This window comes from Ischnura elegans, chromosome 9, assembly GCF_921293095.1.
Source record: "Ischnura elegans chromosome 9, ioIscEleg1.1, whole genome shotgun sequence".
NCBI classification, from domain to species: domain Eukaryota; kingdom Metazoa; phylum Arthropoda; class Insecta; order Odonata; family Coenagrionidae; genus Ischnura; species Ischnura elegans.
This window is the reverse complement of record NC_060254.1, coordinates 92,810,330-92,832,823: the sequence shown is the minus strand read 5'-3', so window position 1 is coordinate 92,832,823 and position 22,494 is coordinate 92,810,330. Positions and strand designations below refer to the sequence as shown.

The following is a 22,494-nucleotide window of genomic DNA, read 5'->3' as shown; positions in this document are numbered from 1 at the left end:
CATCATAAATTTGTTTGTATTTACTGTTCGCTATATCGCGATAAAATTGTTCATATTTACTACAGCGTGATAATACAGGGTTCACTTGTCAACTGGAATTGGTCTACATTTTCTTTCCCTTTTTTCCTTGAAGCTTCTTGTGTAGCTTTTTCTGCGATGAATCGCTTGCTGAACTTCTCGGTGAAGTACCAACAGCAATCCCCCATTATCTTCGTTCATTAGACCTACTTTTTCAATTATATTTAACTATAAAAAAAAAGTTAAATTCTAAAAATATAGCTTGATTTCATTAATGTAACCGTAAAATGTGAATAAACGGTGGATGATACAACTTTAAAACCGTCATGTTTGGATTCATCAACTTTAACAACATAAGAAAAATGAATTTTCAGTAAAAACTTTTTTCATGGTTGGCCTGTGATATGAGTGTACAGAATTGCTCCGTACCCGAATCAATCTCCAACGATTTTGCCACACCCCCTTCAACTCTCAGGAATAAACTACGTACAACTATTGGAATGAAAATATGAAACTATTCGTATATAGAGAGTTCATTCGGGCTGAATATTCTGTGGAATTCTAAATTGATGTAAAATAAAGTAACTTGAAATTTTCCACAAACAATTTTATTCCCACGGCCAGTTTCAATACATTTCCTTTTATCGTAAGGAATGAATTAAATCCGGTCGTATTAATAAAATTGCTTGCGGAAATTGCTAGAAAGTTATAATAAACATTGAAAATAAACAATTTGCAATTCATTGCCATTTAAAAAGTGGCTATACTTCCGAATCTTGTTTCAGGGACATAGACCAATCATCAGGTAGCATATGGAAACAAAAGATTTTCAAATTTTTATATTGTCACGTCTCCTTATTAGTTGCTTAAAATATCTATGATTAGAAATAATGATTTAGAATATTTCTTTGTGAAAATAGTGAACTGTGACTGGGAGAAAAACTCAAAACATTGTGACTTGTCGGGACTAGCGCAATTTAATGATGCAAGTGGAAAACATAATACTTCTTGTAGTCAGCCATAATGAATGCTCCTCCGCTATATCGGGAAAGGCTTTCCTTCGAAATTGTTTTCACTTGTTGAGGAAAGAAGAAAAAGGAATTTTACGATTCTTTTTCAACTCTTTCTTCCAAATTTTTCAAACATCCATTAGAAGTAAATTTTATCCTGGTTTAAAAAATAAAAATTTTAAATGCATGCCAGTCATAAATATACTGTAGTAACATATTATTCACAATTACATCAACGATAAAAAGCTTAATATCGTCCTTAATAAAATACCTGTGATTGACATAGTGGATGTTTTGAAAATAACGGTAAAAATAACTTAGATTGAATCGACAAAGAAAGTTGTAAATATTGATCATTTCTTTTTTGAGTTCAGATTTTTCTAAAGTCAAATACACTAATTTTATTCAAATACAGAAAATAAAGTGAAAGCCTCTACTATAACTACACTAAAAGAAAATATAAGAGAAACAAATCAAATGATTGAATATGAATATAAGAAGAAACCAGGAAATTTGTGTCCTAGAGCCTATTCCTTAGGCGAATAAGTAACTCAAAACCTTGCTTCAATTCCACCTCTAATTCGATGGAGAGAAAATTGTATTGAACACAGATTCCATTTTGAGGGATACAATGACATGAGGCTAATCAAGAAATAAAATCTACCAGTTATTGCAGAATTAAAAATTTATACCAAAAATATTTTTTTTATTACAAAATTCAACTCAGAATCTCGATCAAGGTAAACCTTTTTGCATGGAGAAAAGAGTATGAATAAGAAGCATTAAAATTGCTACTGAATTTTTTCCTGCCGTCGATTTAGATGTTAGGGCCCTTACAACCAAAATTTATAACTAGGTGGCTACGCATGGCTATTTGAGAGAAAAACATCTCTAAATCTGTATTTTTATTGAAAATTATGATAATTTTTTTTAACCTATGCAATCACATCGAATTCCCAGCTTGCATTGTGTAAACATACTCTTGGCAACATTTAGCAGTGAATCAAGTATAAAAAAAAAGTATGAGAAAACACTGGGTGATAAGTTGCATATTTAAGATACAGGAGAAAGCGTGTGATTGCTTAATGTGTGCATTCTAAAAACTTTAACACTGTAACCAAGCTTAAAGCGAGTCGCACACATCACCAAAGAACACAGGTAGTCATGTGTCGTCTCGTCTCGTGCATTTTGCAACTGCGGCCAAATTAATTTTGTTTCTTTTTTTTCATTTTCCGGCCAAGATGCGGGGTGTGTTGAGGGGTGGGGCTGTTTCTCAAGTATGTTTGTACGGACACGGACGTTATCGCGACAGGTTAATTAAGATGTGAACGGTGCAGGGCGTATTAATCACTCCGGGGCAAACGACCCAAGAGGTATTTCCAAGCCAAACCTTCGTGAATGGAAGACGAGGGAGAAGAGAAGGTCCCTGTGCCAACAGGTCTTTCTTCGTCCGCTCCAGGTTACACGAGATGTACAGAGGACGCTTAACTTACGACAATGGGCGCCCGCTAAAAAGTAGGCTTCCGCAAAATTTATCCTGCAGCAGCATTTATTATTAGCGACTATCTGACGGACAAAGTTGGTTTTCTTGGGAAGAAAATACGACCCACATCCGATATAACATGTTTTATAGGTAGTTACACCGATATCATGCTGATATTCAATGATATTAACAAGTTACTTTACCAATTTTTAACAATTATGGGTAGTAATTAAATATTCATCTTTAAAGTTTGTAAAATATTCTTGATCATGCACTAATTACAGGTCAGAACGATATGATGAAATAAGAAAGATGTTTTGTGAGCGGTAGTTTGTAGTACTCGTTTTTCCCAAGAATCATTAAGGACTTTATTAAATGCTAGGTCGTACACAGGCACTGAAATCTGTAACAACGCGAAGCACATCATTATGTCTGGTTATTTTTAAAGACTGATTCCCTAACAACTTCTACCACACGCTTATCTGGTAAAGGAATATTATAAATAATACTTATTATGTACATGATTTGTTGTTATTAGAATGCTCAAATATCATATATTTGCCTATATTTTAGAGGATTAAAGAAAATTCAACACATTTATTGTAGCACGTCCTTTATTAGAAATATTTTTACGCTTAAATTATTTTAAATTTCCCTGAGTCTTGATAACTTTTCCTGGTTTTGAACGAATGAAATTCCCAAAATTTTCCTGGTATTGCAGAAGAGCAGCTCCCTTTGTGTTCAAAATAGAGCTACTTTTGTTACCCACGGGTTTCTTTGGGATGACTTGGGAAAATAAAAGGGCGTGCTTTATAATAAAAAATTTACGCAATAATTCCCGTTTTCACCAGTCCCTATATTTGGAGTGAATTGTGGCATCCGCTAAAATGTGCTATACCGTATCGAATTCACTAGATATTAGCGTATCCAAATGTAAGAACGTGAAACATTTTTCAGCTCACGATGATTTTTTTGCCAGCTCAAGGTGAAGCATTCTCATTACAAGCTTCTAGCTTGTCAAATATTTTTTCTATTCTTCATTCTCTTCAAACTGATATATTTAGTGTTTCCATCCTTATATTTTGCTTTTGGGAGCCCTTTTTTTTAAGCTGCTATTTTTGATAATTGTTTATTTTCCCAGTGTTCGGCGATATCTGGTGGAAATGTTTTATATCCATGAGAAAAAAACTAAAATGGTAGCCTTCCACACAATTTTATTTACTAAATTCCCTTGCTATCCTTTCCACCTCACCTTTCTCTTTGTGGACGGTATATATAGAACTTAGAAAGATAAATTGGTACCTTGATAATGACACTACGTTTCGAAACCGGGTCGGTACTTTAGTAAATAAAATTATGTGGATGGTTACCATTTTAGTTTTTTTCTCATGATTATTTTCCTCTTAACATGTTTATTCTCACATTTTCAAGTTAAATTAATATTCTTTCACGTGATGGCAGATGTATTTTGACTATATGTCGACGATATTTTCCCCATGAAAATAAATTACTGTAAGGGCGGTTTTTTTTTCAATCTCCGATGGGTCATGAAGAGAATACGAAGTGATTGATTAAAAATTATTTCATTGCTAAATAAAGAGCACATTTGTGGTGTCCTTTCGACGCAATGGCCTCTGCTATTGAGGAATTGGCCGTGCCTGTGAACAAACTTCACTAAACCTAATTCATAGGATGTTGCCGCCAATGACTTTCAATGCATTTTGTCTTTGTTCTGAAGCTCATCATCTGTTATAAAACGATTCCATCCTAGCCACATCTTCATTTGGGCTTAAAGATGGAAGTCACGCGGTGCTAGGTCGTCATTGCACGGCGGATGACCGAAAATGTTCCATTGAAATAGCTCTAGTAGCGATCGGGTTTCATAAGCGCTGACATGACGGGCGTTTTCAAGGATCAGACCACTTTCTGATGTCAGCATGTTTCTTCTTTTGTTTATATTTAGGAATGGACGTAATATTTCACACAATACCCACAGTGAATTAAAAATTCTCTTTTATCGGCATAAAGCTCAAGACGTCAATGCTGAAGCCATTTGGTGAGTTTTCTGGCTTATCGCTCAGCAGTGCACACTTGGCGGGAGAATCAATTGAGACAGTGTAGTTAATGAGATTGCTACTAACCTTACAGTCCGACCGCTGAGAGCTGTCCGATGACAGTTACAAGGGTCTAGTTCGGGGTAGGGGGCAAGGTTGCCAGATAAGAAAGGGAAACACCCACGTCACATGTAATCAAAAGGGTTCCATGAAGAAAGGAGCCGGAAGGGACGACGAGCGTGAAGGACCCAAAGGAAGAATGCCCTGCTTTTGTGATAAGAAGAAAGGGCTTGTTTTGGTGGCTCAGGCTTGTTTCAGTGCTTCGTGATGCCTCATTCACATTACGATTGCTCCAGCGATTGTCGGAACTATCGTGCACTCACACGACGATTGTTAAAACTAGTGCCCTCTAGTACTGACATCTAAAGTGAACGGGAAACTGACGGTTAGCAAAGGTGTTGAGGTATGCAGGGACAAGATATTACTGTGTTCAACGTGTATTTACCGAATAAATTTTTTCCGCCCATATTCTTCCATCCTAGGACAAATCCATGAAAACAATAGAACTTCACGAGCTTTTCGTCTTTCTCTTGTCGCTTCCGTTTCCGCTATCCCAGCGCCTAGCCATCGTAAAGTGGCAACGTTCGGAATTACGTCAACTATTGTCAGGACATGCATTCACACGGCAAGGTCGGTCAACTATCGTTGGGACGATCGCTCGGACAATCGTAATGTGAACGAGGCATGAGCATGTGACAACGTTGTATGACTAGGTGAGGGTGTGAGGTGCGTTTGGAGGACTGCGATTGGCTGCAAACCGTGATGGCGCAGGGTTCTTCGCCCCTCGTTTCGAACTTCCATCGGACAACTCTCGCCGGCTGGACTGTAACAATTTACGGTCAGAAATGACTTGAGCGTGTGGTGCGGAGGATGCGTAGTTGCCCTGTCCGCTTAGTACCCACCTGTCGCTTGTATGTTGCTTTTGCTGAGCGATCGGAGGTTTATAAAAACACCACCCCCTTAATATTAATTACACTTAACTTACAGCTGTAAATGATACATAAATTTAAAGATCAACTCAAATGTGAACTCAATTTTTTCGCCGCCATCCGTTAGAAAGCGCTCGTATCAAATACTCGACTCAACGTTTGGAAAGAACTCGCATATTGCCTTGACGCGTGCCATGTGACGAATGATTCGCAAATTTTACATTTGGGCGCTTTCATGAAAAGTTGTTTGAGTTGCTTTTTAATTTGATGCACGATTAATAGAATTGATTTTGGTACAATAAATATAGAAAAATTTTATTAGAAATTAAATTAGAAAGTATAATAGAAAGCATTATAAAACTGCGCTACTCATTTATGAAAACTCGACATTTAAGTTGCTCATCAATTTACATTATTACCATTTCAATTCAATACGGATTCCAAAGAGCCTTGGCCAAAGACGACGAAGAAATACATTACTTAAACAACTATCGAGTTTTCTCACTTATTTAAAAAAAATACACAAGGAGCACATACAGAGAATAGAATTAGTATTGTCAGATTGTAGTACGAGGGGAAATAATGAAGAGCCTTGAACAAAATAGCGTCAAAACGCATTACGACCACTGATTTGACGGTTAATGGCTATGCTCCACGCTGTCCTACAGGCCCCGCGTATTTAGACAATTAGCACTACGACCTGCCCGACGTGTTGCATCGAATCAGGCGGGAAAGAGGCGTCCATATGATATCTTTGGATGGGGATAAAATCGTCATGGCAAGAAGTTTGATTCACGGGCGATTACGTTATATCCGAGTTAGCCATGCATAAACGCAGACAACACACAGAACCCCACATTCAAATACCTAGCATTAGAAATAACTAGCACTACATGACGACCTTGTGGTGAGCACGGAAAATTGCATAAAAAAGGAATTGCTACTGTACTCTCAACCACAGGATCTCAATTTTGTTATGAACTCATATCATGTACTCAAATAATTATTCTTTCTTTCTTTCCATTCACCTACCCATTATTTAAGTATCCAACTCACAAAAATGAGTTCCACGAATACAATTGTTGCAATGCACACTACGAAAATGGCGATTTTCGTTTTTGTGCTTTATTTTAAGTAAAAGGAACAATGTGCGAAAGATCCACAGAGAAAAAATCATTCGCCTTGACCGGGATACGAACCCGGGCCCCCCGATTTCTGGTCGAGTGCTTTAGCCAGTTAAGCTACCGAGGCGTCATTCTTCCCTGTGGATATTTTCGGACACTACCGGACAAGATGTTGCTGGACTGCAGAGCATATGATGCCACAAGCAGTCCAAATCGTGCGCACAGCGCCACAGCCGGAGAGCAGGCCCGGACAATACACACTAAAAGGAACAATATAATTATTTCCTTAAATGAAAAGTTTGGAAATATTATTTCATATCGCATACGTAACTTCGATGTTCATGTACTTTTCTACTTCTCGTGAATTGAAATCTACCTCCCGGCAAATCAAAAATCAAATAATGGGTTAAGTATAATTTTAAAAGTTATTCGTAATGCGAAGATGTCGTTCTCTCTGTAGAAATACAATTAAATGCAATAAAAAAATATTTTGCCCGTGACTCTTTCGACCATATAAGCGAAACGTTTACGTTTAAACAACGTTTCATTGCTGTAGCCGAAAAAGCAATGAGTAAAACGGCATATGACACGACCATATGGAACTTCGACAGAATTTCATGCAAATTATTAGAATTCAGCGTTCTATTTCTTTTCGCGGCGACAGTAGTTATCTAATTAACGACTAAAATCCTTTATCACACACCGATCTAATATTTTTCCCGCCATAGGGATAAGAGTTATCTGAAATACTTAATAAACATCACTTGGATGCGATTGAAGCAAATCCAAAGACTTAGTGATAAAGCATTTAGGCCAATAATATCTATTGTTATCAGAATCCTGTAGAGAAAAATAAATATGGTCCAAAATAAGAATCTAAAAGAAACTCGCGTAAACGGTTGGACTGGCAAGAATATAAATTCGATTTAATATTTTTACAATTGACTCTAGGCTACAGAATGTACTCAAGCTGATTTGTTCTGGCATGATTGATTTAGCTAATTGAGCTTTGCCTAAACTTCGGCCTTCAATTCACAAGAGCATTTGATCCCAAACGATCGTTTTACAGGCAGACACAAAGCATTGAACTTGCTCAGGTGGGGAGATGGAATGGCAGGCAGTTTGCGTATATTGATACTTCGTTGAAATGAATGGTGGAGGTTGATACCTCGTCGTGATGATACTTTGTACTTTTCCAAATAAATCTTTATTTCAAAGTATAAAAGTGAAGTGCTGCAAGAAATTTATGCAAACATTTGCCTGTGAGTAAAATTACCATTGTAATTCTCTCTCGGTATAGCTATACGTTATTTCTTCGTCGTCCGTGTTGACTGTCGTCATTCAAGTAAACTCAAGCTTTTTAGAACAGTGTGAAAGGCCGTTAAACTCGATTCAAGTTATGTTGAACAATCACTCATAAAAGAACATTTCAAATGGTCTTGAATATCACTTAAGCGTTCAAGACGTTCATTGATCAAGCATCATTGATATCTCGAGCAGTGCGGGAGATGCTTCATAAAGAAGTTAAACATTCCAGAATAAATATTCACGTGAGGAGATGTCATTGAGAAATTGCCAATTTGTACGCCTCTTAAAACTATGCATTTCATTTAACTGGCTATACTTATATTTCGTGCGCACGGAGCTGAAAGCTAGATTCATCACTGTTGTTGGCAGACGCCATGATTGTCATGAAGTTTAAAAAAATTGAAAAATAGAGTGTCAAAGGATATATCCGGTGAGGTTGTTGTGTTCTCAATAGATGTGTGGCGATTAGTCGCCACAATTAGAGCAGAACAGTGGGTTAGCCAGGAATTAAGTTCAGGGGGGGGGTCCGAAACCAGAGGGGACATTTTTTTAAACAGGGTATTAATTAGAGGGTTTTCAACTAATTTTAACACTTTTTGTAATCGAAAAAACTTTACTTTTCAAAGAAATCTTTCGTAAATTCACGATTTTTGCCTTATTTTAATTCTTTCATGAAACTAAGTAATTGTGTTTTTATATTTCGGGTGGGGGCGACAAGACCTCCTGGACTTCCCCCATTGCTACACCACTGAAGCAAGCACTTAAAGTATTGAGTGTGTCACTCTTAAACCATCAGTTTTCAACCGAGTTTAGTATTCAAGTGTTAAAATAAAAAAAGAGGTATTTATGCCAAAATAAAAAAGAAAATGACATTTTTCGTGGATGTTGATTAATAAATAAGGGTTTCACCGTTAGATCGTTTCCCTGTACACATTTTGTGGCTGACAAAAATACAACTAATTGGCTCCATACAAGACCAAGTAAAGCAGCAGAGACTGTGTTTACATAAAAATTTTAATAAAGAATGATATCGTCCTACTATTATCAAATGAGGAATAAACAACTATTACCGAAAATATTATCAAAAGCAAAATTGCTAGATAAATAATTTATTAGGATATGGGTAACTTTGTTTGAAAGTTCTCACTGCACCTGCTAGGTTACAAATACGTTATTTTTTAAACTGATAACAAAAGAAAATTCACTATTTTGAAGTTCAAAGAATATTAAGGTGTAATTATATTTGAAAAATGGAATTATAATATAGAAAATGCCTCTTCAGATACTGATGATAAAATTTAAATATTTAATAATGATTAGAAAAAAAAACATTTGTCCTCTTCGATAAATTAAATAGTTACTTAACTTAACCCAAAGAGATAGTATTTAAGATCATATTTACAGTTAAGAAAAAATGGGACATTGTTTCATCTTACCAGATAGATTTTCTGCCTTATAAATAGCCATAGTCATCCTACTGTTCAAAAATTGTACATTTCTAGGTCACACCAATATAGATACATATAAACAAAAGGTTTGCAAGCTCCTGCTTTATTTATAAGCTGTCGCGTAAAATATTTTAGGATTCTATTAACGGGAGGATACCCATATATCCGCACAAAACCAAGAAGATTTTACAAGTGCACCCAATTTCCGGCATGTTAAAAAATCTTAATTTAGATTGGATTTATATCAGTGGTTAATTTGAAACTATATAACATCACCTCAATCCGAAAATATAATATCTATTTGTGTATAGGATGAATATGAGGAATTATGATTTATAATATACTTTAAAATGAGTTTTCACGGCATTATGAGTATTTATCACAATTATTCTTCCAATCGACATGGCACATAAATCCATACCGATTTATTTGACTTACCTCCAGAATAAATGAAATATTTTAATCATTGATGGCATAAAATTTACTTATCTATAAAACTTATATTATCTTTTAACCGTTGATTCAGTGTAATCGACCTAAAAGTCACAGTTGCAATCGTCATGTTTCTCAGACCACTCCTTTCGTAAACGTGCAACCGTTTCATCTATGTTTTTTCATTTAATTCTGCTATAAATCTTTAGAAAGTACCTATATTCTGGTTCATTTTTTCAGAATTCCCATTATTTTAGCATTTTTCATTTCCAGAAAATGCCATCACCAAGTTTTACTGAAAATAGTATAAAATTTTATGAAAATATAGTCATATTTTCGTGGAGAAATTTTAATCCCAGGATAAAACAAATGAATTTAACAAGACTAATCCATCTATCATTGATTACCACAGAGATAAAATAAGTCTTTAGCATTAACTTGCAGGTTTCAGTTAATAAAGCATTGATTCCAACTTGCAAGCACATGAGAATAATTTCTGATTCACCAAGGGCTTCAGACGGAGGGAGGGTGGGATATTTTCCTCCAGCAGACAAGACACGCGGTTGCTATTTATACTGCTTTCAATCCAGTACATGTGACAGCTATATGAAGCTAGACATGCAGTTGTACATTCGATCTCAAGGAAGGGCAATGAAACTCGGAGGTGGACATAAATAGATGGGTCGGCTGCGAAAAAAACGAAGTCTTCATAACGGTGTTGGCTCACGTGTGTTCCTTAAGCTCAATCATTCCCACTTCCACGTTGAACGCAGTGAGAAGATATTGAAAAAGATATTGAATCATGAAAGCTCGCTAACAAGATACACGTATGCATTTAAACTATCTCACCTCGATTGTCCACTTGTAGATCCATTGTACAAGGGAATAATACACGGAGAAAATTAGAGTACTCATAAATGTGTCATCGGAAATCCTTTTATGAACTACTTATTACATCGAGGCATAAGAAAACATGAAATACCAGATCCAGTGGAAAACCCGGGTAGAATTCGCCGGTGAGTTATGACTCCAGAGACTTAAAATGTATCACAATCGGTGTTTCTCTCAAGCTAGGCGTTGAATTGAATTAAATTTCAGCATAATATGCTAAAAAATTTCTTTAATTTCCACCACTAATTTACGTACCGCACAAAAATATTTCACTGACCCTCTCTTTCGGCATAATTCAATAGATTTTACATTAAAGAGATAATATACTCCGGTTCCAAATTCAACCCCTTATCTCACCATAACCTCGATGAATACGACCAGTAAAACAGTAATTAATGCAAACATCCGCATCCTATCGGACCCATAATCATATCTTCCAGTTATTTTCTCCGATATCTCAATGTGTCCGTATTTTATAAATGGAATGAATAATTTTAACATTATCATTTCTTTTCAATCACAAGTTTTGCAACGGATCATAGGTTCTAATTGATAAAACAGATGAAATGAAGATACTAAAGAGTGGATGAAAAAGATTTGAAAGCACAAATAGTAGTCAAAAGAAAAATAAATTCATGATATTGAATGATTGATAGTAAAGGGTAAATATATAAATTTGAATTGTAAGCTTATTCTATAAGATAACGATTTTGTTTGGAATGAGTGACTATCATTTTTTCTGTTACAATTTGAGAGTAACTACGTTATTTTTATCATGCAGGGGACTCAAAAGATAAAAAAATTCTTGGTACGGAATCTGCTGTTAAGGCAATGGAGCCATAGTGAGAACAGAATGAAAATTGTAAAAACTCTTCTCGGAATACCGCGCGGGTAAGATTATATGAGAGCTCCGACGTTTCGGGTACCGACTCGCTACCCACTCTCACGGCGGTATCCCGAGAAGAGTTTTTACATGCTGTTCGCCGCGAAAGTGTAAAATCTTACAGAAAGAAAATTGATTTGAAAAAATGAAATTTTTGTAAGAAACTAATTTCTTGTGTGTACACATTTTTATTGTATATCAATTCACATTGCTCATTTCACTTTGCAGGAGGGATGTGTTGGACTTCGAAGACGAAGAGCGGCCATTGCAAGGAGCTTATTTCTCATCGCATGGGGCGCGAGGACTGCTGTGCCGGGGGCGGTGCGACCACGGCTTGGAGCGCCAAAGAACTCGATCCCGGATCGCTCTTCTTCTGGAGGGCCCTCGGCGGGGGCGTCCCGTGCCAAGCGTGCAGGGGTAAGCCTCTCAATCATTACTCTATCATTAAAGACTGCACCTTTAAAATACTGTCCACACGCTATACATAAAAATGTAGCAATATTTAAAGAGGGCATCTCCTGACATACCGCGTAAGCATATCACTTCCTAACATGCAGCAAAAGTATGGGATTCGTCGCAGAAAGACTAAACCCCTGAATTACATAAATTATAAAGAGAAGCTGTGCCATTTGTCATACACTGCTACGGGCGTATAGAAAGCGTTACGCAAGCGTTTGTAATTGCAAGAAATATCGTTAATAAGTTATGAATTTGATAGACCACAACATTATGTATATAAATTTCGGTTTATATACATAATGTTGTTTAATACAAAAAGTTTGTAATAATACAAAAAGTTCACACCCCTAATTATATCTAATGTCCAGGTGATACTCGGATCAAACTGTCCATCAGGGACACGAGTGGCGACTTTTGTAAACCCATTTAAATGCGCGGTGTTTGACAACAATTTAGAGGACGACTTCAGGATTCTCTCTTATTATATTCGTCCGTGAACCTATAGAATGCGCCGGGCCGTATTCTTTTTTTAAACATCCGCTTTTCAACAGGTTATTGTTAGATCTAACCGTGAATCGAGGAACAAGACATCTTGGGATGAAAGATATTTTGGATATTAAGTTGAATGAAGAAAGTTACTCCGAAAAAGACGCCTTGGCAGCTAAGAAATCACTCCACGTAATTTTAGTGCAGTGTGTGCTGCAGTTAGTTCTTCAAAATAATGATAGACGTCGTTTAGTACGCGTAGATATTTTTATAAATACTTTATAGACTTGTGGCTAGTTGTTTGTACACAGCTTTACTTATTTTTTCACAATTTTTTTGTGACAGGAGACATATAAACCTTTAGCGTATAATTACATGACATCATGCCTCATACCAATCAGGTTACATTTTCTCAGAAACTTGCTTGCCCATCATGTACAAAACTTTCACCATATAAGTATAGCCATAAGTAGGAATGATAAATTTACACTTAAACTAGTTAATAATACTTATGTTCTGCAATCAAGGTTGCATCTATGGTTTAGGACTTCATTACAGTATGAACTTAACTAAGGATATTCTGGTATCATTAAATGATATCACTTATGCTTAGAACCCAAGCCTCCTTACGAGAATGAATCAATCTTACGAGACCGGTAATCTTTCGTTACAAATTATAATATTATCTCTCTGAATATGCTAGGATTCCTTGTGAAATAGACGCTTAAAATATGTGTCAGTACCCTGAATTTGAACATAAATTAAAAGATTTTCTTGGAAGTAATTTACATTCCATTTTCAAGTGCATTTCGAAATGGGTCACCTGTAAATGAAACTAAGTTTAGGAGTGTTTACGCGATGCATTAAACCGTGCGGGCAGATATTTGAACGCGGTAACCATCAAAATGGCACCACTCAAACACCCAACATTGCTCAAATTCACAAATGAATGTCCGGGAAATAGCACATAATCTATTTTCGTGCATCAACCTGAGAATTTGCCATGTAGATACTCTCACGGGTTAATTCAATGTGTAAATTTGGATTTTTAATAAGATTTCGTTAGATGTAAACATGAAATACGTATTGAAAAATAATATTAACGTCCAGTGATTGTGATGACAATGATGTGTCCACAACATTTTTCATAGATATGCGTCCTCAAAATTTTTCATAGTGATGTGTCATCAAAATTTTTCATAGTTATGCGCCGTCAAAATTTTTCACAGTTATGCGTCCTCCAAATTTTTCATAGTGATGCGTTCTCAATATTTTTCATATTTTTTTTTAATGAAAATAAGCGCATCGTTTTCAAACCCTTTTTCCTGTTTGCAGAGACGTGCACGGGCGTGAAGTGCGGCGAGGGCAAGCGGTGTATCATCCGGAAGGGGAGGCCCAAGTGCGCATGCGCCCTGGACTGTCGCCACGGCAAGGGCTCGCACAAGGGCCAGCGGGGCCCCGTGTGCGGCTCGGACGGCCGATCCTACAGCTCCGTTTGCCGGCTGCGGAAGCGATCGTGCCGCAAGAAGAGCTCCGACCTCACCATCGCCTACTACGGACACTGCCAGAGTGAGTCTCCATCCTCCTTCGAAGTAATAAAAACATGATAGGGTCCTAGAATCCTTAGGTCATTTTCCCATAATCGTACTAAAGCTTGTCCGTGGACTGCCATAAAAAAACCAAAACTGTTAAATCAAAACTAAACAGGCATGAATTTTATGCACCCTAATACCCCACACAGAAAATAAACATCTATTAGATATCTAATAGATATCTACAGACAGATAAATAGTTATCTAATAGACATCTATCGTAGATATCTATTAGATATATTATTATCAAAACAGCAGCATGTCTAATAGATATCTACGGTAGATGTCTATTAGATAACTACCTATCTATATGTTTTATACTTATCTTATCTATAAAAAATATTCTCGTGCCTATGCTTGCTGCAATTAACATAAGTGAAAAACTTGTCGCCGTATGATCAAAATGAAAACTACAAAATGTTCCGCCATGATATAGTATCGAACCCGGGCCCCCCATTTTATCGCCGGACCCACTCACCACTAGAATAATTAATCCTGTAGAAGAGATGGCGCTATTTTGAGACTATATAACTCTTGTTAAAAATACCGCTCGGAAATTAATTTATTACAGCCAAACTAAGGCCCATTCAATGGAACCATTATCAGTTCAGAGATGTGTTCGCCATTCCGAATGCCATAAAAAAATACGGCATTGAAAAAGGCGGAGGAAGGTACATGGTCTCCCCTTGTCAGTTAGGGGAGGAACATTCTTATGTAATTATAATAATTATGGTTATTAGTACTAATCACCTTAAATCTAATAGGGGGAAAGGCAGCAAAGGGAACGGCAGCTGGGGGGAACGGATGATTGCTGACGTCATGCAGTTGGCATCGTTCAACCCGTGGCATAATTTATAAGTCCGCCATCGCTCGAGAAAGGAACCATCAAAATTGTCCCTTAATCAAATGTTAAATCGCTTGCATAGTAGCATTGACAAATTAGTAAAGAAAAAATTATTTTCCCCAAACTTAATTTCCACAAACTATAATTCGTCATGTCCGTGGACAGTCCTGGATTTTCAAAGAGGTGTTTATCGCATTTACAACTTTTACTAAATAACTTATAATGCAATCTATCATTAAACGATTTAAAACAATATAAACATTCCGAAATAGTCGTTTTAGGTTGATTTTATTTCATAATATTTGATATAAAATTGAAAAAAACATTTGTCCTACCCATAAAAGCAATTACGGTGGACATACAGGAAAGACGGAATTATCCATAGGAGATGGTGATAGCCCTGATCAACCAGTGTGTAGAGAAGGAGATTGTCAGCTTTATTGGGTTACTTGAGTTCATACTAGGTTTAGTGAATGTTTTAACCCTGGAAGAAAAATTTAGTATAGTTTTTGAAAAAAGAAGTTGAAGAGAATCTGCAGTCCATGGACATGAAAGATGGTAACGGATATGATGATACATTATGACTAGTTACAGAATTTCCAATGGCAAATATTTTTTTTTCTCTTGAGTAAACACATTATTCCCTTCTTCTATGCCCGTGGACATATATATCACGTCTGTAGACATCACTAAGTAAAAATAAAAAAATAAACGATCTCTGTCACTTACGACATTAGATTGTACGATTGAAAAACTGTAATTGCACAATTTTGGTTCTTATATTAAAAAAAACGGATTTTTTTCATTTTGCCGGTAGAAAATGTACGTTTTTTGGAGATTAAGCCACTGTATGTTTCTCACCGGGCTAGAACACTACATTTTTGGAGACGTTTTCGGGTCAACCACCTCTGTGGACGATGAAAAAGTAGTTCACCGAAACGTCGGCAGAAATTGAGTGCCTAACTAGGCTGCAAGCCCGAGAGAATTTCAAAGTCACCGTCCACCGGGAAAGAATCAAATCACATATGACTCTCTTTCATATACATAATTAATAGTATACAATAAGCATCAGCTATAAAAGAATGACATTAGGCACCAGAAACTTGTGGGTTTGCCATTCTACATGCATGGCAGCACCGGCAAACAAATATATCCAAGCACCAAGGCAATTTTATGCACAGGAAAGTGTTCCTTTCTTAAAAAGTATCAAATTAGGTGCAAAATAACAAAATATTTATAAACCCTATGGGTACAACGAGGGGCGGATCCAGGATTTTTTCTGGGGGGGGAGAACAAGGGTCTGACAGAAAAACGATATTTTCATTTTTAAGATTAAAAACAAGATACAACAATTACTGTACGAAATATTCTCTTGCTTTAACATGAATTTTATTAATATGAAATTCAATGATTGAGGTTCTGTAACACACAAAACCAAACGAACGTAATGATAGGAAAATGGAAAAATTTTGTCTCATTTTTTTAAGCGTCTGGGGGGGGGGCACGTTCCTCGTATCATTATTGAACGTGAGTGACATATTTAGAAAAGTTCACGAATGGTCTTCTAAGGCGAGGGCAAGCTATTTAGCGTGATGTAGTGTTTAGGAAGAGGAATGGTAACAAAATTCTAAGGTTAAGAAAGAAGGGGAAAGGCTAGAGATGGTCATGGTTCAACTTTGGGTGGAAGAAATCATTGTACGCATGCATGCAAAAGGTTTGAGATTTATTTTTTTAGAATACTTTCGATTTGCACTTAGTTAAGGTACGCCTGATTCGGAGATTTTTATCATTCGATGAATTTGAAATTTTCTCAATGCGGCAGTGTATTACAAGGAGAAAGGCTGAACACATGATTTTAAATTTTGAAGAGACTAATTAATTGCCGATAATTGTATGTTGTAAAGATGTCATTGAATTTAGTCTGTACTTAACCCCTGTGTCATGATGAGATTTGTGTAATTGCTATAATTTGGCAATAGTGAAAATGTTCCTGATATTTTGGTTTTTACATAGTTGTATTTGGTTTATAAAACATTTATTTTCACCCCATTTTGCACCATGACCCACCCTCTCCACTGATAACACGTGACGACAGCAGTATTCAACTAAGGAGACGCACTATCTGTCGAGAAAGGATCACAAACACGAAATAGATCTTCCGAAACAACTACCCAATTGAGTGAAATATTCTTTCCTCCATATGGGATTGAAACGGTCTCCCTAAGGTAGTTTTGGGACCCTTTCCGCGAAATCTGAAGTTCTTAATCAAAGAGTTAAATAAGGTTGAATTGTAAGGGTCTTTTCATTTTGTATGTTTCACTATGCTTGGATTAATGTTTATATTGAACTGCTTGTTTATGTGTTTCTTTTTTATTTAATTGCATATGTGTTACCACCCGACCGAATGGCCAAATTGTAACTGTACTTTAATAATAATAAATAAATAAAATGTTATCTGCATTGCGATAGCTACCAATAAATTTCAGGTGAAGAGTAGACTAGTATCTAGATCATTCGAACTTCTATAGGTTATATATCAACTAAATTAATGTTTTGGCCAAAGTGAAATATTTTCACGAGTGAATAACTTTAGCTGTGATACCTGAAGTCGTTTCATGGTCCTGTAAAACTAACGATGAAGGCAAAGTGTAATTAGATGACGAAACGTGAGCTTAAACAACGGAAATCAAATGAAAACTATCGAAAGCCTAAATAAGGTTCTTTATTCATTAAAACGTTTTTAACGGAACTCAAAAATATTAATTTTCACTAAAAGATACTGTCGAAGATTCCCAAAAGATGCTTCAAGGCTCCCATAATCTTCAGGTCGAGTATAGATCGATGGAGGATGCATAAAAAAGCCCTCTGTAGTTTGGCCCAGGCAAAGATACATTTTCTACGAAAATTATGATTTACTAATAGCGGGAGACATTGATGAGTGTATCAAAACAATTCATTAGCTCTTAAGTTTTGAGTATGGTTCTCTATGGCAGAAAAGCGTGGACTATGACAGCAGGAGAGACGTGGAGGATGGGAGCGTTCGAAATATGGCGCAACCGAAGAAGGAAGAAAGAAAGTGAAAACGAATGAGCAATGAAAAAGTCTTGAGAAGGGCGGAAAGACAACGGGATAGACCTCCCGAATAACACTACGAGGGGTGATGGCCTGAATACGAACAAAGCCGAGGAGGAAACATTGGAGGCCTCCGACGATTTTTTTGAAGCAGGTGATGAGAATGTGAAAGAATAGGACTAGGGGAAGATGCAAAGATCAGTTAGTTTACGAGAATTGAGTGGGAAGCTGCATCACAACAATCGTAAAGTATTTGTTCGGAGATTATGAAACTATGAACATATATCCAGGGTTTGAGCTACAGCGAGCCTAACGCATCTATTTGCTGCTTGTAGGAAGTTCTCTATCTGTTTCGCATTAGTAAATCTAAGGACAGACGCTATTGATTTTTGGCAGTTAATTAATAATAAACTGTCATCACTAAAGACTGGAATGTAGAACTGGCCTTTAAGTAACTCATAGAAGCACAAGTGCATCTCAGTATCAGCTATCACTCCTGTAAAATAGTAAAATTCATTAATACAAGATAGCAGCTTAATTTTTCAATTGTGATGAATGGAATAAATATTTATCTATACTGTCCTATTAGGCTCATCACTGGATGGTTCATAGCAGCCGATATTTCGAAAAACGACTTACCACCCAAAGAGACAATTTTATGGTTACTTAATACTTTATGACAAAAAGTGGATTAATTCAATATATTTTCGACTTAAGTAGACCGGCCAAGCAAATAAAGTGATTTTATTTCAATTAAAGCATCTATTGGCTAATAATTCAAATTATGGGTGCGGTCACGCAATTCCGATTGATTTTAAACGTACTAGATGTGTCATAATGCTCTAATATAGTTATTTTTGAAAACGATACACACATCCAAGCATAAATCAACATTTTTCCCAAGTTTGGAGAAGTATATGAGCCTGATTCAACGGGCAGATTTTCAAATGATATAGCGAGTAAAGCCCTTATTTTCGGTCATTAGACAATGAAGCATTATCATCGAAATATGTTTCAAAATTTTCATACTAATGACATGCAATTTTGTCTTGATTTAACACCCTGAGCTGCACCCATACTTGGCATAACGGAGCTATTTGCTAATTTTGGGTAAATAAGTATACCGGCACGGTGTAGTATAAGCCACGGTGATAACCCGCAATGCACAAATTGTGCGAAAAATCCATAGATAAAAAAATCATTCGCCTTAACCACATCTTAAAATATTACTCCCCCAACAGCCTTGCAAAGATTTCCAGTCGATCGTTGAGTATGCGGCTGTGGTCCCTGTCGAGGACTATCACTATGTTTCATTGAATACCTATGTCTCCGCAAAAGGGCTCCGCTCAAAGGGCCTCCTGAAAAAAGTAGTTTTCACTCAAATGAAGCGTGATCAAACGTCGAAGAAAGGGAAGCTGCCAGCGATCTACATGGCTTTGCCTCATTCCCCCAATGACCGACCGTGGTTTGCTCCAGAGCTGCATTCCTTCCGAGACGTGCTGCGGGGGTATTTTTTTCCCGGCGGCATAATAGGCCTGTTGAGTGTTGGTGCGGCTTGCCACGCAGCTGAGAATGCCAGGAATATGCTCCCCGCTACGTAGTGTTTCCCTTAATGAATCCAAGAGGGACTAAAGAGAGTACCGCACATTTTTTGCTTCGCAAGTTACTCAACCGGAGGCATTTTAATTTTCCCTTGCGTAGAAACATGTATCTGCATTTTCTGAATAGTAAAACGTCCAGTAATAGGGAGTGTGACATTGCGTCGTTTCGAAACTTTTTGCTCATATGCCACATGAATATAAATGGTAGCAGTCACTTACTTATCCGACTATACATTCGATTTCTTCACGCTGTCTCGTTTATAGTATTGAAAAGTGATGTAGAAGGTGGCACAGAAACTCCCGGGTGCGAGTATTTCAGGAAATCCAATATGCAAAAGTAGAATAGGTTAACTTCTTGTAAATAGCATCCGGTTTAGAAATAATTGAAATTATAGAAACCTATATTCGTGTACCGAATGAAAAATCTTTCTTCCGCATTGACATGTAATTCATAGCACAAATATTTCATTTCTACAAATTGCTCTTCTTATTTATTCTTGGTATTATGACGAGTAAATACACACATAAGTCACGAAAAATGATTAACCCAAAACGGTTTAAAAAAAATGCCGTTTCACTGTGGCGGCACGTGCCAAGTTATCTGACAGCTGCCTATACTATTAGAGGCATATAAACAATTAGCTTTCATTTGACAAATTTGATAAGAAATAGCAAGTTTTGAGTGCATATTTCATATTGAATCTATTAATTTTCAGTCAGAAAAAGCCAAAATTTTGCCGAAGGAAATACTCACCCAGTATTACAAGGTATTAATTCATTCAGGCCCCGCGAAAAAATTAAAATAGAGTAAAAAAAATGGTTCCGATGGAATATCTAGGTAAAATAAAATGGATTCATAACTAATACTAATTCCATCCGCAGGGTATGGAACTATATTCACGTCAAAAAGTATAAAATAAAACTATACGGAGAGCATTACTCATAATGTGTGTAATAACTGCAATAAATAGATCAGCGGAGTCCGAAAACCAGTGGATCGAGTTAGAAAAAGACCATAAAGCAAAAAAACAAGCAAACGCAGCTTTTTCAGCAGGGCAACTCGAGAGTACAAGCATCTCAAAAATAAAAACCAAAGTATTGAAAACTTCTCAAACGAAAAACGGTCCTTTAATCCTTCTAACCTTTTACTATAGAAAATTTCAATCGCTCTACCAGTCTTTCCTAGTGACGCAGTATATTTTTAGACGTATAATTTAAACGAGAGCCTTGCGACCTCTAAAAGTGGAAATGAAAACGTTCCCATCCGAAAGGGCGTAAGTTTCTACAGAAAAACATATACATCTACACCTACGTACTACCTCGCAAGCCGCCGAAAAGGCGTGTGGCAGGGGGTGTTAGGACACCAGCCATTTGCACATAAAAAGGAAATGTTCAAACGAAGTTACGACTAGCAATTATTAAAGTCCTTAATTGTTCGGGGGAAAAAGGAATTCACATATCAATCCGTTCGGAAAAATAACTCTTCTGTCGAGCCTGGAAATATAGTGGGGCTCTAATATTATATTTTCCGTGTCGCTCTTAAATACAACGTTATGAAAACATAATAAACTCGTCCACTTGCTGTGGACGAGTTTCTTATGATTGGTGTGCATTTTACTATGTTTTCATTTTTCACCGTCAACGTCAGCGAGTGGAGTAGTTCCAATACCCGTGTACCTGCACTAAGCGCTAGAGAGTCAGTCATTTTTCATAGCACTGAGTTTATGTTAATGGTCCACTGTTCTACATTTTTGAATGCATCTTTAGGAGAGGAAATGAGTTGCCGAAAAAAAATATATGGTGCCATTATCTTCCAAACCACTGACGTATTCTTGAATCGGTTGTGAGACTTCTGTAAACGGAAATTGTCGTGAGGAATAGTATCGGCTCAATTTTGGGAGATTCGTGATCTTATCTGAGTACACACGCGGTGTGGACTAGTTGCCGAGTTCGGTGGCGCACTGGCACGCAGTCCACAGAATTTTGCTATTTGATGCTATTTCATTTGTGATTTTCCCGAGCATTACTTTTGGGATATCAAGCCTCGAAGGGTCGTATCAGATATCATTCTGGAGAAGAAGATTTATGAAAATGTCCGTGCCATTTGTTTACCTTATACTGTTATCAAAATATATTTTACGAAGTACCTCATACATTATCATCTATTATAAAATAAAATACGCTTTATATAAAAGAAGGAAATAACAGCAAAAGGCCCTTTTAAGCTATTGAAAATTTCAAAGTTTGATGAGAAAGTTGCAATGAGTTTCAGGTATCAAAAACAAAAAGCTTGAGACGCATATGAGATAATAAAATTAATATTTGATGGTCAATAGACATTATTCTTGTCTTTTAGCGAATACATATAAAATCTGAGGGGTGGCCAACTCCGACAACTGGGCTGTGATGGAAGTAAATACGTTTGTGTTCGCAAGTGAATTCAATACACCTGTAATAGTATTTCTTGCGATTAAACGAAAAGTGAAAAATTTCAAGCGTGCGAAAACGCGACGTCTAAGTAGGAATGATGGGAAAAGTCCGTGTGACGTATTTCTGGTTCCCGCTGCCGCCCTGTGAGGTGACCTTGAGGCGAGGCTTGAGCGCTGATACTACGCAGGCTGCTAGCAAGTAACTGAATACTCTGCTAGCAGGTAGCGCTTGGCTTAAATAAGGATTATTATTCCCCTATCAAACGAAGGAAACTTTCCGAACTTAGGTAATTTTAATGTGTGATTATCAAGAGATGTTTCCCTGAGCTCTGCGCCTCATGCATGCATTAGTAATCTCAGACAATGTAAAA

The 22,494-nt window shown here is 36.7% G+C and overlaps 1 protein-coding gene across 4 annotated transcripts in view; it reads left to right on the top strand.

The window, feature by feature from the left end:
- The window catches only part of LOC124165620 (follistatin-A), a 303,111-nt gene that overhangs the window by 225,842 nt on the left and 54,775 nt on the right, over positions 1–22,494 (top strand). For all 4 annotated transcript variants that reach the window (XM_046543088.1, XM_046543085.1, XM_046543086.1 and 1 more), the window contains 2 exons: positions 11,869–12,057; positions 13,921–14,154. In XM_046543088.1, the coding sequence (XP_046399044.1) occupies positions 11,869–12,057; positions 13,921–14,154 (423 nt within the window). The remainder of the gene's footprint in view (positions 1–11,868; positions 12,058–13,920; positions 14,155–22,494) is intronic.